The 10998-nt window shown below is 48.1% G+C and overlaps 1 protein-coding gene across 2 annotated transcripts; it reads left to right on the top strand.

Annotated features, from left to right (window-relative positions):
- The first annotated feature begins 902 nt into the window (after nucleotides 1-902).
- On the top strand, nucleotides 903-10915 carry STOM (stomatin). Of its 2 annotated transcripts, XR_004419864.1 has the most exons (8): nucleotides 903-1056; nucleotides 4435-4538; nucleotides 5322-5394; nucleotides 6270-6352; nucleotides 8034-8237; nucleotides 8710-8844; nucleotides 9256-10442; nucleotides 10529-10915. XR_004419864.1 is itself a non-coding variant. In XM_033077595.1 (7 exons), exons 1-7 carry the CDS (start codon nucleotides 1008-1010, stop codon nucleotides 9448-9450), a joined length of 843 nt encoding a protein of 280 aa, XP_032933486.1. In that variant the 5' UTR covers nucleotides 903-1007; the 3' UTR covers nucleotides 9451-10915. The 2 variants fall into 2 exon arrangements, 1 of the variants encoding a protein (XP_032933486.1); XM_033077595.1 differs by having other exon boundaries at nucleotides 9256-10915.
- The last annotated feature ends 83 nt before the right edge of the window (nucleotides 10916-10998 follow it).

The following is a 10998-nucleotide window of genomic DNA, read 5'->3' as shown; positions in this document are numbered from 1 at the left end:
TAGATGTGCATTTGCACGTATCCCTAATTACCAACATCCCATAGAGAAATAAAGGTTAAAGAGTAGCCAGGATTTATTTACAGACCTCGTAATTCACACTAATATAGAATTCAGTTTTTGAACTCTTGTCAAGTTTAACGATCTAGTTTACAATCTTGTATGCAGACTTTGTGGATGGACTTTGTATGAAAGCCGCAGAAATCATTACCGTGGCATCTTCCAAAAGGGATAAAGGATCCCAACTCTCCACGTGAGAGGAAGAGAACGTGGGGACGAAAAGCAATAAAACCTTACGGAACAATTGTTCCATCCTTACACTAAACGACGCGATGCGCCGGGGCAGCCGGAGCTCTCCCCGCTGCTCAGGAGGGGATGCCCGGTGCTCACTCACCTCAGCCCACGGCTGCGTGCCGTGCTCGCTCTTTCCGTGCCTTCCCCTCCTTCCTTCCCTGCGCTGCCTGCCGTCCGGGGCCGCCCTCCAGCCCCGCTGCCCCGAGCCGGGTGCTGCGGCCGGGGGGGTCCCTCCATGGGCGGGGGTCTCTCCATAGCCGGGGGTCCCTCCACGGCCGGGGGTCCCTCAATTGTCGGGGATCCCTCAATAGCCGGGGGTCCCTCAATAGCCGCGGGTCCCTCAATAGCCGGGGATCCCTCAATAGCCGGGGGTCCCTCAATAGCCGCGGGTCCCTCAATAGCCGGGGATCCCTCAATAGCCGGGGGTCTCTCCATGACCGGGGGTCTCTCCGTGGCCGCTCCCTCACGCCCTCGGCGGAGGTGGCGCCCCCTGGCGGCGGGGCCGGGCGCGCGGCCACGCCCGGAGCGCGCGGGAGGGGCGGGGCGGGGCGGGGCGGGCGCGCGGCGGCCGCGTTGAGGCGGCGTTGAGGGACCCGCGACGGGACAGCGGCGACAGCGGCGGCTACAGCGGCGACAGCGGGACAACAGCGGCACAGCGGCATCGGGGACCGGCACCGGGATCGGGGCAGACGCGGCCGTGAGGGGACGCGGGGACCATGGAGGACCAAGAAGCGGGGTACCCGCAGAAGCCCCGGCGGCCGCCAGGTAACGGCCGGGGCTGTCCCCAAACGGCCCCGGAGCGGCCGCTCCTCGTGGGCTCCGTGCGCGGGGCGCCTTCGTGTCTCTATCTCGCTTTTTATCCTTCGGTTTTAATTATTGCTTTATTTGGTTACGAGGGAAAAGTTTGAAGATGCTTCACCGGAGTTAAGCCCGCGGGAGGAGCGAGGAGCGATCGTGCTTCGCTTCCCGGGCAGCCTCCGCTTCCTTCAGCCCCGGAGGGGTCACGGCGGGCCCGGAGCGACCCCAGCCCCGGCTAACGGGGGATGCTGAGCCCTCAGCCCCGGTTAACGGGGACTGCTGAGCCCCAGCCCCGGTTAACGGGGGATGCTGAGCCCCCAGCCCCGGTTAACGGGGGATGCTGAGCCCCCAGCCCCGGTTAACGGGGGATGCTGAGCCCCCAGCCTTGGATAGCGGGAGTACTGAACCCATAGTCCCGGCAACCGGGGATGCTGAGCCCTCAGCCCCGGTTAACGGGGGATGCTGAGCCCTCAGCCCCGGTTAACAGGACTGCTGAGCCCCCTGCCCCGGTTAACGGGGGATGCTGAGTTCCCAGCCTCGGTTAACGGGGGATGCTGAGCCCCCAGGTCCGGTTAATGGGACTGCTGAGCCCCCAGCCCCGGTTAACGGGGGATGCTGAGCCCCCAGCCCCGGTTAACGGGGGATGCTGAGCCCCCAGCCCCGGTTAACGGGGGATGCTGAGTTCCCAGCCCCGGTTAACGGGGGTGCTGAGCCCCCAGCCCCGGTTAACGGGGGGCTGATCCCCTGCCCCTCTGGCCGCAGGCGGTGATTCCCGGCAGGTCCTGGCACCGCCCTTGGGAACGTGAGCATCAGCATGAGCTGCCCCTGCGGTGTAACTCGGGTGGGTTTCTGTGGTTTCCTTTCCTGTGCAGTAACTCGGATCGCTAAGGTGAAAACTACGCAAATAATGACAAGCAGAGTCAACAGAAGTAATCCCTGGGGCGCTGCACCAATGAACGAGAACAAGGAGTGATTAGAATTGTTTTTTGACGCTGCTGTGGCTTTTCACCACAGCCAAATCCTGTCTAGGTGTGACTGGTGGAAGTGGTAAAGTCCTCAGGTGGGGCAATGAGTTGTGCTGAATTTTGACTTCTTGGTATCATTATTGAAGTGAGATTTGGCCTTCCAGCTGGGAAGTGTGTTGGTGTATGACATGAGTAAGGACGTTTTGGAAATGTACTGAGACATCACCACTGCCAGTTTCATTCACTGGAAGCTGGAATGTTTTCCTGTTACTCCCATTGCTCAGTGACAGGCAATGGAAACGTCCTGATTTATTTTATGCCTTTCTCATTTGCAACCGGAGGAGGAAATGCATTTCTAAGATTGCTTTGTGTACGAAGCCTTTGGCTGGGTAATTTGAGTTGTTGTATAAATAACTGTGGATCTCTTTGCCTCGTGCCCAATGGTACATGCTGGTTCTGGTATCCTTGGAGAGGATCTGCATTTCATGTGTTAACTATGTTAGTTATTAATACCTCATCACGTCGGTGCCAGTCTGGTCTCTGCATGCTGCTGAGGTGGTTTCTCCTGTGTGATCACAATAAAATATGGATTAAGTGGCATTAGACGTAGTTTTGGTTATGGGATGTCGTAATTTTGGGTATTTCTCATGTGAAATGCTCTGAAAAGCAGTTGTGAAGACATGTAGTTCACTTTGAAATTGTGCTTTTGTTTTCAGTCAGGGCACATTTTTGCGCCTTGACAGTGGTGTGCTTGTTTGGGTTGTGGAACCTTTGCAGAAGGAATAAATCACAAATGAACCATGAGCCACACCTCAAGCTGTAACGAGAACTTTCCCCTTCCATCTTAGCCTCCAGCACTAAGTGTGTATTATAAATTCTTAATACAGTTTGATGGTCCAAGTGATAATTCCTTGCTAAAGTACGGTAACTGTTCCAGTCAGCCTTAAAGGCATTGCAGGCTGATTCAATTAAGTAATTTTTGGTAATAGTCTTTCTCCCTGTGGTTTATTTCTTAAAGAGGTTGCTCAAGAATATTTGCATTTTTTTACTGCCTGCTTAGATTTGCCCACCACAGCAGGCTATAAATCCCAAGTGTGGGCTTGCCTGCCTTTTAGCTCAGGGGAAAATTGCAGTGGCAGGTTTAGGGTACTGTCCGTGCTGGGTCAGGTGTGTGTTTTCAGCCTGTGGGGTGGGCAGGGATGGGGATCACCTCCAGGAGCTGCAGCCTCACCTCTGCAGCAGCTCTGTCAGTCCCACTTTGAGCTGGCTGCTCTCAGGATGCACTGTCAACGAGGCACAAATTGCCTCTTGAAGTTATCCCAGTGACAAGATGGTTCAGAACTAGCTCATCCCACAAATGCCAGGCATGTTTCTTTTGTCTCATAGAGTTTTCCACAAGACAGCATCTCTCTCCCTTCTTATATTGTGAAAAACAACACATTGGTGCTAAACAAAGCAACCTTTTTGCTCAGTCTTGAAATTTGACATCCTTTGAAGTGTGAGAAATTTGACATCATTTGAAGTGTGACTTGTACATGAAATTTCCAATCTCCAGAGTAGGAAGGTGATGTTAGTGAGTGCTGGGTGTCACCCTGGGACATCCCTGCTTGGTAGCAGGCTCCTGGCAGCCCGTTAGGAGTCTTGGCTGGCAGGATAACGAACTTCCTGTAGCTCTGTCAATGCTTCCCAGCCCACATTTTGTCCTGGCTTTAGCTGGGTATCTTCTGAAACCACCAGCTCGTTATTTGATCCCAGAGTTACCTTCAGCTGGTGTCTTCTCCTGACAGGGAAATAAGGCATGAGGAGGTTCTGGCCAGGGAATTCTTTATGGAGGTTTTGTTTCACATCCAGCTAATCTTGTACCTCATCTTATCCAACTTCCCAGACCCAACGGGTGTGAGAATTGTGGTTTCCTTCGATCTGCACCCGTGGCAGCTGGAACAGAGCCCAGGTTCTAAGGATGCTGTCCCTGAGCTGACAGGCTGGGGGGTGTTTATTCCTTACACAAGTGTTCCTCTGACTTCTCAGAAAAAAAAGAACACGATTTCCACTGCTGCCTGTGAGTCACTCCGATTAAAAAAAAAAAAAAAAAAAAAAAAGAAAAAACCCTGAGAGAGAGAAAAGCATTTGAGAATTGAAACTGAAATTTTGGTACACTTCTGCATCAATGCTGCTTAGACAGCCTCAGCTATCTCAGCTAGCTTAGAGACCGGTGAAAATCAAAACAGAATTTGGCTTTCCATTTAATTTCTGGACTAAACCTAATGCATTTGGCCAGAGGAGTAATGCTAACAGTGACTTGTTTCGAGGAACATTCGATATAAATATCCAGTTTAGGCACTGTTGGATTTTAAAAATGAACATTTCTGCTCTTTTGTAGATGATGCTGATACTGGCCTCGGTTTGTGTGGCTGGATCCTGGTGATCACCTCTTTTGTTCTCACTCTTCTTACATTTCCTATATCAATATGGATGTGCATAAAGGTAAAATCATTCACTGCTAAGTTGGGTTAAAAGTTTCAGCAATGCAGAGTGGCTGTTATTGTTCTCAGTTGGATTTACTTGTTCTAAACACAAATTAATCCAACTCTGTTCTTTCCTGAGCTATAGCAGACCGTAGATAGCAGACCCCAGCACTTCAGGGCATTCATCTTCAAACCAAAAAGAAAAGTGGTATTGCAATAATTGGTCAGAATAATTCCTGCATTGACATCTTTACTACATCTGGCCAGTTGTCATTAGTAAATAAACTCATTTGAAGGATCAGAACCCATAACTACTCTTAGAGATCTGATATTTTTTTTTAAGATCTCTCTCTGTATATCACATGTCTAAATATGAAGTATGTAAATAGAATTGTGTACATAGATGTGGCTGCATGTGACACACTGGAAGACACGGTGCTGTGATCACTCTGAGGTTGATGTTTGCAGTTTTCAGACAGGAGGAGTTACTTGGAGCTGGAAAAATCCCTGCTGGGTCACAAATGCTGCACTTTGTTGTGTCGTTGCCAGGATATTCCTGATGGCTGCTGGTGCCTGGCCTGCCCAGGTGCCTGAGAGTCTGAGGAATATTTCTTGTGGACTATTGTCCTGATTTTTTCCTTTCGCTCTTTGCTTTTGACAATAAAGTTAACCTAAAATTCTCAAAAGCAGCCAGTAGAGAAATGTGTATTAAATTAGATACTCAAGCCTGGTGTGTACATAATTTGGAATCCACCATGTGACTTCTGGAAACCCTTGTGTGACATCCAACAATCTGTTGCAGATTATCAAGGAATACGAGCGAGCCATCATCTTCCGACTTGGACGCATCCTGAAAGGGGGAGCAAAGGGACCAGGTATGTCCTGGACAGCAATTTCTTCTAATTAGTCATCAGCAAAACAATAATGGTGCAGAGACATTGCAGGAAAGTGGCAAATGGATTTCTCAAGAATTCTGAAACTTCCAGTAAGAGGATGTGTTACAACAGGGATTGAACTTTATTAGCCTTGTGGGTCTCTTCCAGCTCGTAAAGTTCTGATTCATGCTCTGGATTGAGGAGACAGCAATTGTATTTTTACCCAGCTCTCCTTTGCTAATGTATGGTCTGCAGGCAGAATCAAAAGCACTAAATGTAAAGGGAGTTTTCAGATGGGTTATTTGGAAAAAGAAGTTTGATGTATCAGTTAAACCCAACGAGTATCAAAGCCTTCAAAAGTAACAGAAGCCAGTAGAGTATTTGATAATTTTGACAAGTTGCTTGTGTATGTTAGAAACTCTGAGATCTGGAACAATGTTATTTTCAGCTCCTGCTGCTCAAAGTGACAGAAAGGGGCAATGGCTTCTCCCTTCATTCTCACCCAGGCTTTGCAATGTTCCACATTGCTGTAAAGCTGAAGAATCTCAGTGAGCCACCAGAACAGAAGGCAGGAGGTTGATGCTTGCCAGAATTAGGCCCCACAAGTAACTATGAGGGGGACATTTTAAACAGTAGCTGTTGATACTTCTGGGGTTGTTTTATTTCCAAATGTCAAAAACCTCTAACTGAGTGATACCCAGATAAATTGAAGTTTCTCAGCATGCATTTTTGAAAATCTTACCTTGGTTTGGAAGCCACTAACAAGTGTTGTGCTGCTGAGCCACAACAGCTGGATTCCAGCTTATTGCAGTAGCAAGTTTTGTCTGCTTTAATGACCCATTTTCACATGTTCTTGAATGGATTTTTTGGCACAGGTTTGTTTTTTGTCCTGCCTTGCACAGACAGCTTCATCAAAGTTGATATGAGAACCATCTCTTTTGATATCCCTCCTCAGGAGGTGAGTTTGCATTTACCTTTGCATCTGTTAAAATACTTGGAGAATTTTGTGCACTTTGCTTTTCCTTCTCCCCTCTCAGTGTTGGGTAATGTACAGTTTGAATACAGATTCCTTGTGCAGGTGCCATGTATTGTGAAGAATACATATATCCCTTAGAAATGTCATCCAGTAAGGGAAGAGCACTGAAAGAAAACAGATGATGCTCTGAGAACCAAATGAGATAATTGAATACTGCCTGAGAGCTGGAATGGGAGGGCTTTGGAACCAAGGCTGCTGGGCTTTATACAACATTCCCTAATTGCCTCTGTGAAATCTGGAGGATTTCCAGGCGCAGCAGGGATCTGTCCTGTGCCAATTTATCTACATGTATCAGCTAGCTCAAGGAATGGGATGAAATTGGTATGTACATCAAATGCTGTTTATAGCAACTGAGGGAATGAGTGGTCAGCTCCCTTGTCCTGCACAGGAACGTGGTGAGGGTGCTGCACTCATGGCCAGGTCCTAAAGAACAAAGAGATTACTTCAATTTCCAGTCTGATTTTCCTTGGACACCCTAACTTTGTGGCAGAATGTCTCCAGAGCATTAAGCCAGCTGAACTCAATGCTGCCAACAAAATAATAAAACCCAATTGTCCCTGTAAAAATAAGTTGGTGAACAATTGTATCCTGATGGATCTAACTGCATCACTCAGGTATCAGGTGCATTTTGTCACAGATGCTCCATGCAGCCTGTGTGGTGCCTCTATTTCCTGTCAGGTCTGCATGTGGGTTTGTGGCTCATAGTTAGTTGTAGATTGAGACAAATGCAGCTGTCCTGGTACAGTCTAAAGGGTAATTGGGAGAAACCTAATCACTGGCAGGCAGAATGTGCTTGCAGCTGCTGATGTACCATTACTGAGGCCATCAGTAATCTGGTTTTTCTTTTGTCTTGATTAAATCACGCTTATGGATTTAGGTTTGTGTTCCTTACATAGAGGCAGAAATCCATTTTTATTTGTTCAACATGATTTCTGTGCATGCTACTCATTCTTTACTTTTATCTTATGAAAAGCCTGCTGAAAGAGGTAGTTTGGGAGGGGACAGGGCAGGTAAATCTTGCAGGTAATTGTGTACCATGGAACAAGGGCAGCTCTGGGCATGGCCCAGGTTCTCTGAGCTCCCCTGTCAGTGCCACCCTCCCGTCCCAGGAGGCTGCAGCACAGTCCCCACGGCCCTGCTCCTCCTAAACTCCTCAGAATAATTTCTGTAAGCCTCACAGCCCTGATGAAACCTCACTGAAAGGCAGCACAGGACCTGCCTGGCTGTGATTCCTTGCCAGAATCACTGGTTAAACCTTCCCAAGTGAAAATGAATTTCAGAATAAATGATTTTGGCCTTTTCTCTTTTTCCTGTCACTGGTATGACTTGCAGATGCCTCTGTGAATTTGAGGAAGTGGGTTAAAAATAACATTAGGGCAAAGCTAATGGAATGTGTTTTTCACTGAGAAGTTTCTAATCCCATATTTAGTCTCAGCTGTACTGGGAGGTTCATGAACACTGGGACATGTTCATACACAGCATTTGTGTGTGAGGGCTTTTGTTCTCAAGACAGTGGGAAACCAGGACTTGGTGTAGTAAAACAAATACATGATTGTCATAATAATTAACTTTGTATTTATGCAATATTCTGCACTTTTTTCAGATCCTGACCAAGGACTCAGTGACAGTTAATGTGGATGGAGTGGTTTATTACAGGGTGCAGAACGCCACCCTGGCCGTGGCAAACATCACCAACGCCGACTCCGCCACCCGGCTCCTGGCACAGACCACCCTGAGGAATGTCCTGGGCACCAAAAGCCTCTCTGAGATCCTCTCTGACCGGGAGGAAATTGCACACAGCATGCAGGTATGAGCAGCTTGGAGCAGTCCATCAAACAGCAGGTTAAGCAGCAATGCCATGGATAACTTAAAGGTGTGGATTTATTTTATCTCTAAGTGCTAAGTTGTGGTTTGGAGCTGTAGGCAAAGCCCTGACAAGATCTCTTGGGAGGGCACTGTGTGAAATAAGAATGGGAACTAAAGCATTAAGGGCCAGTGGGACACAGGAGAGGAGGGCTGCCCTGCATCCTTGTGTCAGTCCTTCACTGCTGAAGGAAACTGTGCCACAGAATTCCTTCAATACATTAATCAAGCTCTGGGGGTTTTTGTTAATTTAAAACAGTTGTGCTCTCATAGCTGTCAAATCATACTACAAATGCTAAAGCCCTGAAAGTCTGGGAATTTGAAGAGATTTCATTTGGTGTATTTGCCATTCTCCAGATTTGGGCCTTAGTTTGAGCCAGGTGTGTGGCTTCACTTACCTGTCCTGCCTTCTGTAGGCAACACTTGATGAGGCAACAGATGACTGGGGCATTAAGGTGGAACGTGTGGAGATCAAGGATGTGAAGTTACCTGTGCAGCTGCAGAGAGCCATGGCTGCAGAAGCAGAGGCTGCCCGGGAGGCGAGAGCCAAGGTAATGACATCAGCCTGGGGGTGGATTTGGTTTTTCCCAAGTAAGAAATACACCCTTCCCTCTCAAGCCCTTGTAGATACAAATAAGTACAGCTTAAGGGAGAAAGCATTTTCTCTCCTGTGGGGAGAGGCAGTGCTAGAAGAAGCACAAAAGCTTTTGAAGATAGAAAAAATACTTGCATGGCATTCTCAAGACCTGATGCCAGCTTTTGTGATCCTGCATTCTGGGTGGGAGGATCGAGGCACTGGGGCCTGCAGAGCAAACAGGAGTGGCTGGTGCCTGCTGAAAGCACATGCCCAGGGCAGGTCACTTCCCAGGCAGAGCCTTTGGTACCTGCCTAGGGCTGACCCCTGTGCACTGCCCGTTCCTCCTGAGCAGCACAGGCTCAGTTTCACTGCTCTGCCTCCCCAGGTGATCGCGGCCGAGGGGGAGATGAACGCCTCCAGGGCCCTGAAGGAGGCGTCCATGGTGATCACAGAGTCTCCTGCTGCTCTCCAGCTGCGCTACCTGCAGACCCTGACCACCATCGCTGCCGAGAAGAATTCCACCATCGTCTTCCCCCTGCCCATAAACATCCTGCAGGGCCTGCTAGGTCTGAAGGAGTAGAGAGGCTGGGAGGGGCGAGCTCGGGGTCAGCCCACGTTTGCAACACTGAATTCCCTGTGTAGTGTAACTTGTGGCAGTGTTAGCAAAGTGGAACTGAGGAACCTTTTTGTTTTACTGAGTGTGTTATAGAACTTGTATGTAATCTTTGTGAATGTGGACAATCGCAATATTTGAAGTTGAAAACCTCTCAGAATGAGTACAAGCAGGTTGTGATCTTAAATAAGCTTTATCCATATTGTCCTGGATGGGACACCTCTAATCCAAAACCTCCTTTTCAAACAGAATAGAAAAACAGTTGTAGAGGTGATCCAAGATTTGGAATTATTCCTTCTACAAAATGGATCTGTAGCCCTGCAAGGGAAGTGGAATAGTGTCCTGGGGACTCCTGAAAATCAGGCTCATGCTCTCTAAACCAGTCCCCATTGATGAGAAACAGTTTTTAGTGGAACTTTCTTTCTGCCACCCAGAAAAGGCACAAACATGCCACAGTTATAGACACAACGTGCTTGTGGTCACTGATGGGCTACTGTTGTTATGGGGCTGTGTCTGCATAGAGTTACACTGCTTTAAAGCACTGGAAAGGTTCTGCCTGTATCTGTTTCTCGTAAAAATATTTTTTAAAAACCAAAGTGCTGCATTTTATCCAGATCTAAAGCCTTATTTCTCTAGGAAATGACATGTCTGTAACTAGCAGGGAGGAGTGGTGTTTAACAGAAGATGCTGCACTGGTGCTTTACCTGTTGGTGCTGCTCTCTGCAGACCTGGAGTGGTTGTTGTGTCAATAAGGGCTTACACTTCATCCTCAAAGCAGCTGGGCCTCAGCTCACATAACCCAAGCTGTTAAACTTCCTGTTTTGTACCTCTGTAGAAAAGACAAATAAGAGAAGATCTGGATGCTTCTTGGGGAGGACTCGTCAGGCTTCCGCCAGCACTGAGTCTGACATCTTTAAAATCTGGGACGAGGCAGTGGAGGTGAAATGACAGATCATGATGTAAGTGCCCTTCTCCCACTGGCCAGCATAACGCCATAAGATGTTTCTTTTGCTCTTTCTGCTCCAAATCAGCTCTGTATTTACAGGTGTTTTAGGCCTGGGTACCTGTGCCTCGACACGCTGTGCCTTTGTCACTGGCAGGAGATGCCCAAGTGATGTTGCTTTTCTGCCTGTCTGCTGGGCAGGTTTTCCTTTGTGTTTGTCAAGGTGGCAGCTCATGTAAGCTGAGCTTAACTTCTGGCTGGGAGCAAGAGAACCAGTTAACAAAGCTGGAATAATTAGCATTGCTGTGCTCAGGCACTTGGAGTGAGAAACAGAGCAACTGCAGAGCTCCAGGTTAATCCTTAGGGAAGATGAGTCACTCTGTAACTCCCACTGCTGCAGCTGCATCTGCCACCCCTGTGAATTCTTGTTGACACCACAAGATGCTTTTTGCTCTCATCCTGAATAAAAAACATGCTGTTTACTAATGAGTGAGTTTCTGAAAGAGTAAAATACTGTTTATCAGTGTCTCAAATGCCTATCATTCCAAAGAGGGGAAAGCAAAGCAGTCCCA

This window comes from Catharus ustulatus, chromosome 21 (assembly GCF_009819885.2).
Source record: "Catharus ustulatus isolate bCatUst1 chromosome 21, bCatUst1.pri.v2, whole genome shotgun sequence".
NCBI classification, from domain to species: domain Eukaryota; kingdom Metazoa; phylum Chordata; class Aves; order Passeriformes; family Turdidae; genus Catharus; species Catharus ustulatus.
The sequence above is the reverse complement of the archived record's forward strand: the minus strand, read 5'-3'. Positions and strand labels throughout refer to the sequence as shown.

What these genes read in the sequence shown, in the direction of transcription:
- STOM (XM_033077595.1), top strand. Translation starts at nt 1,008, where the DNA reads ATGGAGGACCAAGAAGCGGGGTACCCGCAGAAGCCCCGGCGGCCGCCA. An exon ending in AGGGGGAGCAAAGGGACCAG is followed by an intron (nt 5,395 to 6,269) that starts GTATGTCCTGGA and finishes TTTTTGGCACAG; the next exon opens with GTTTGTTTTTTGTCCTGCCT. An exon ending in AAATTGCACACAGCATGCAG is followed by an intron (nt 8,238 to 8,709) that starts GTATGAGCAGCT and finishes TGCCTTCTGTAG; the next exon opens with GCAACACTTGATGAGGCAAC.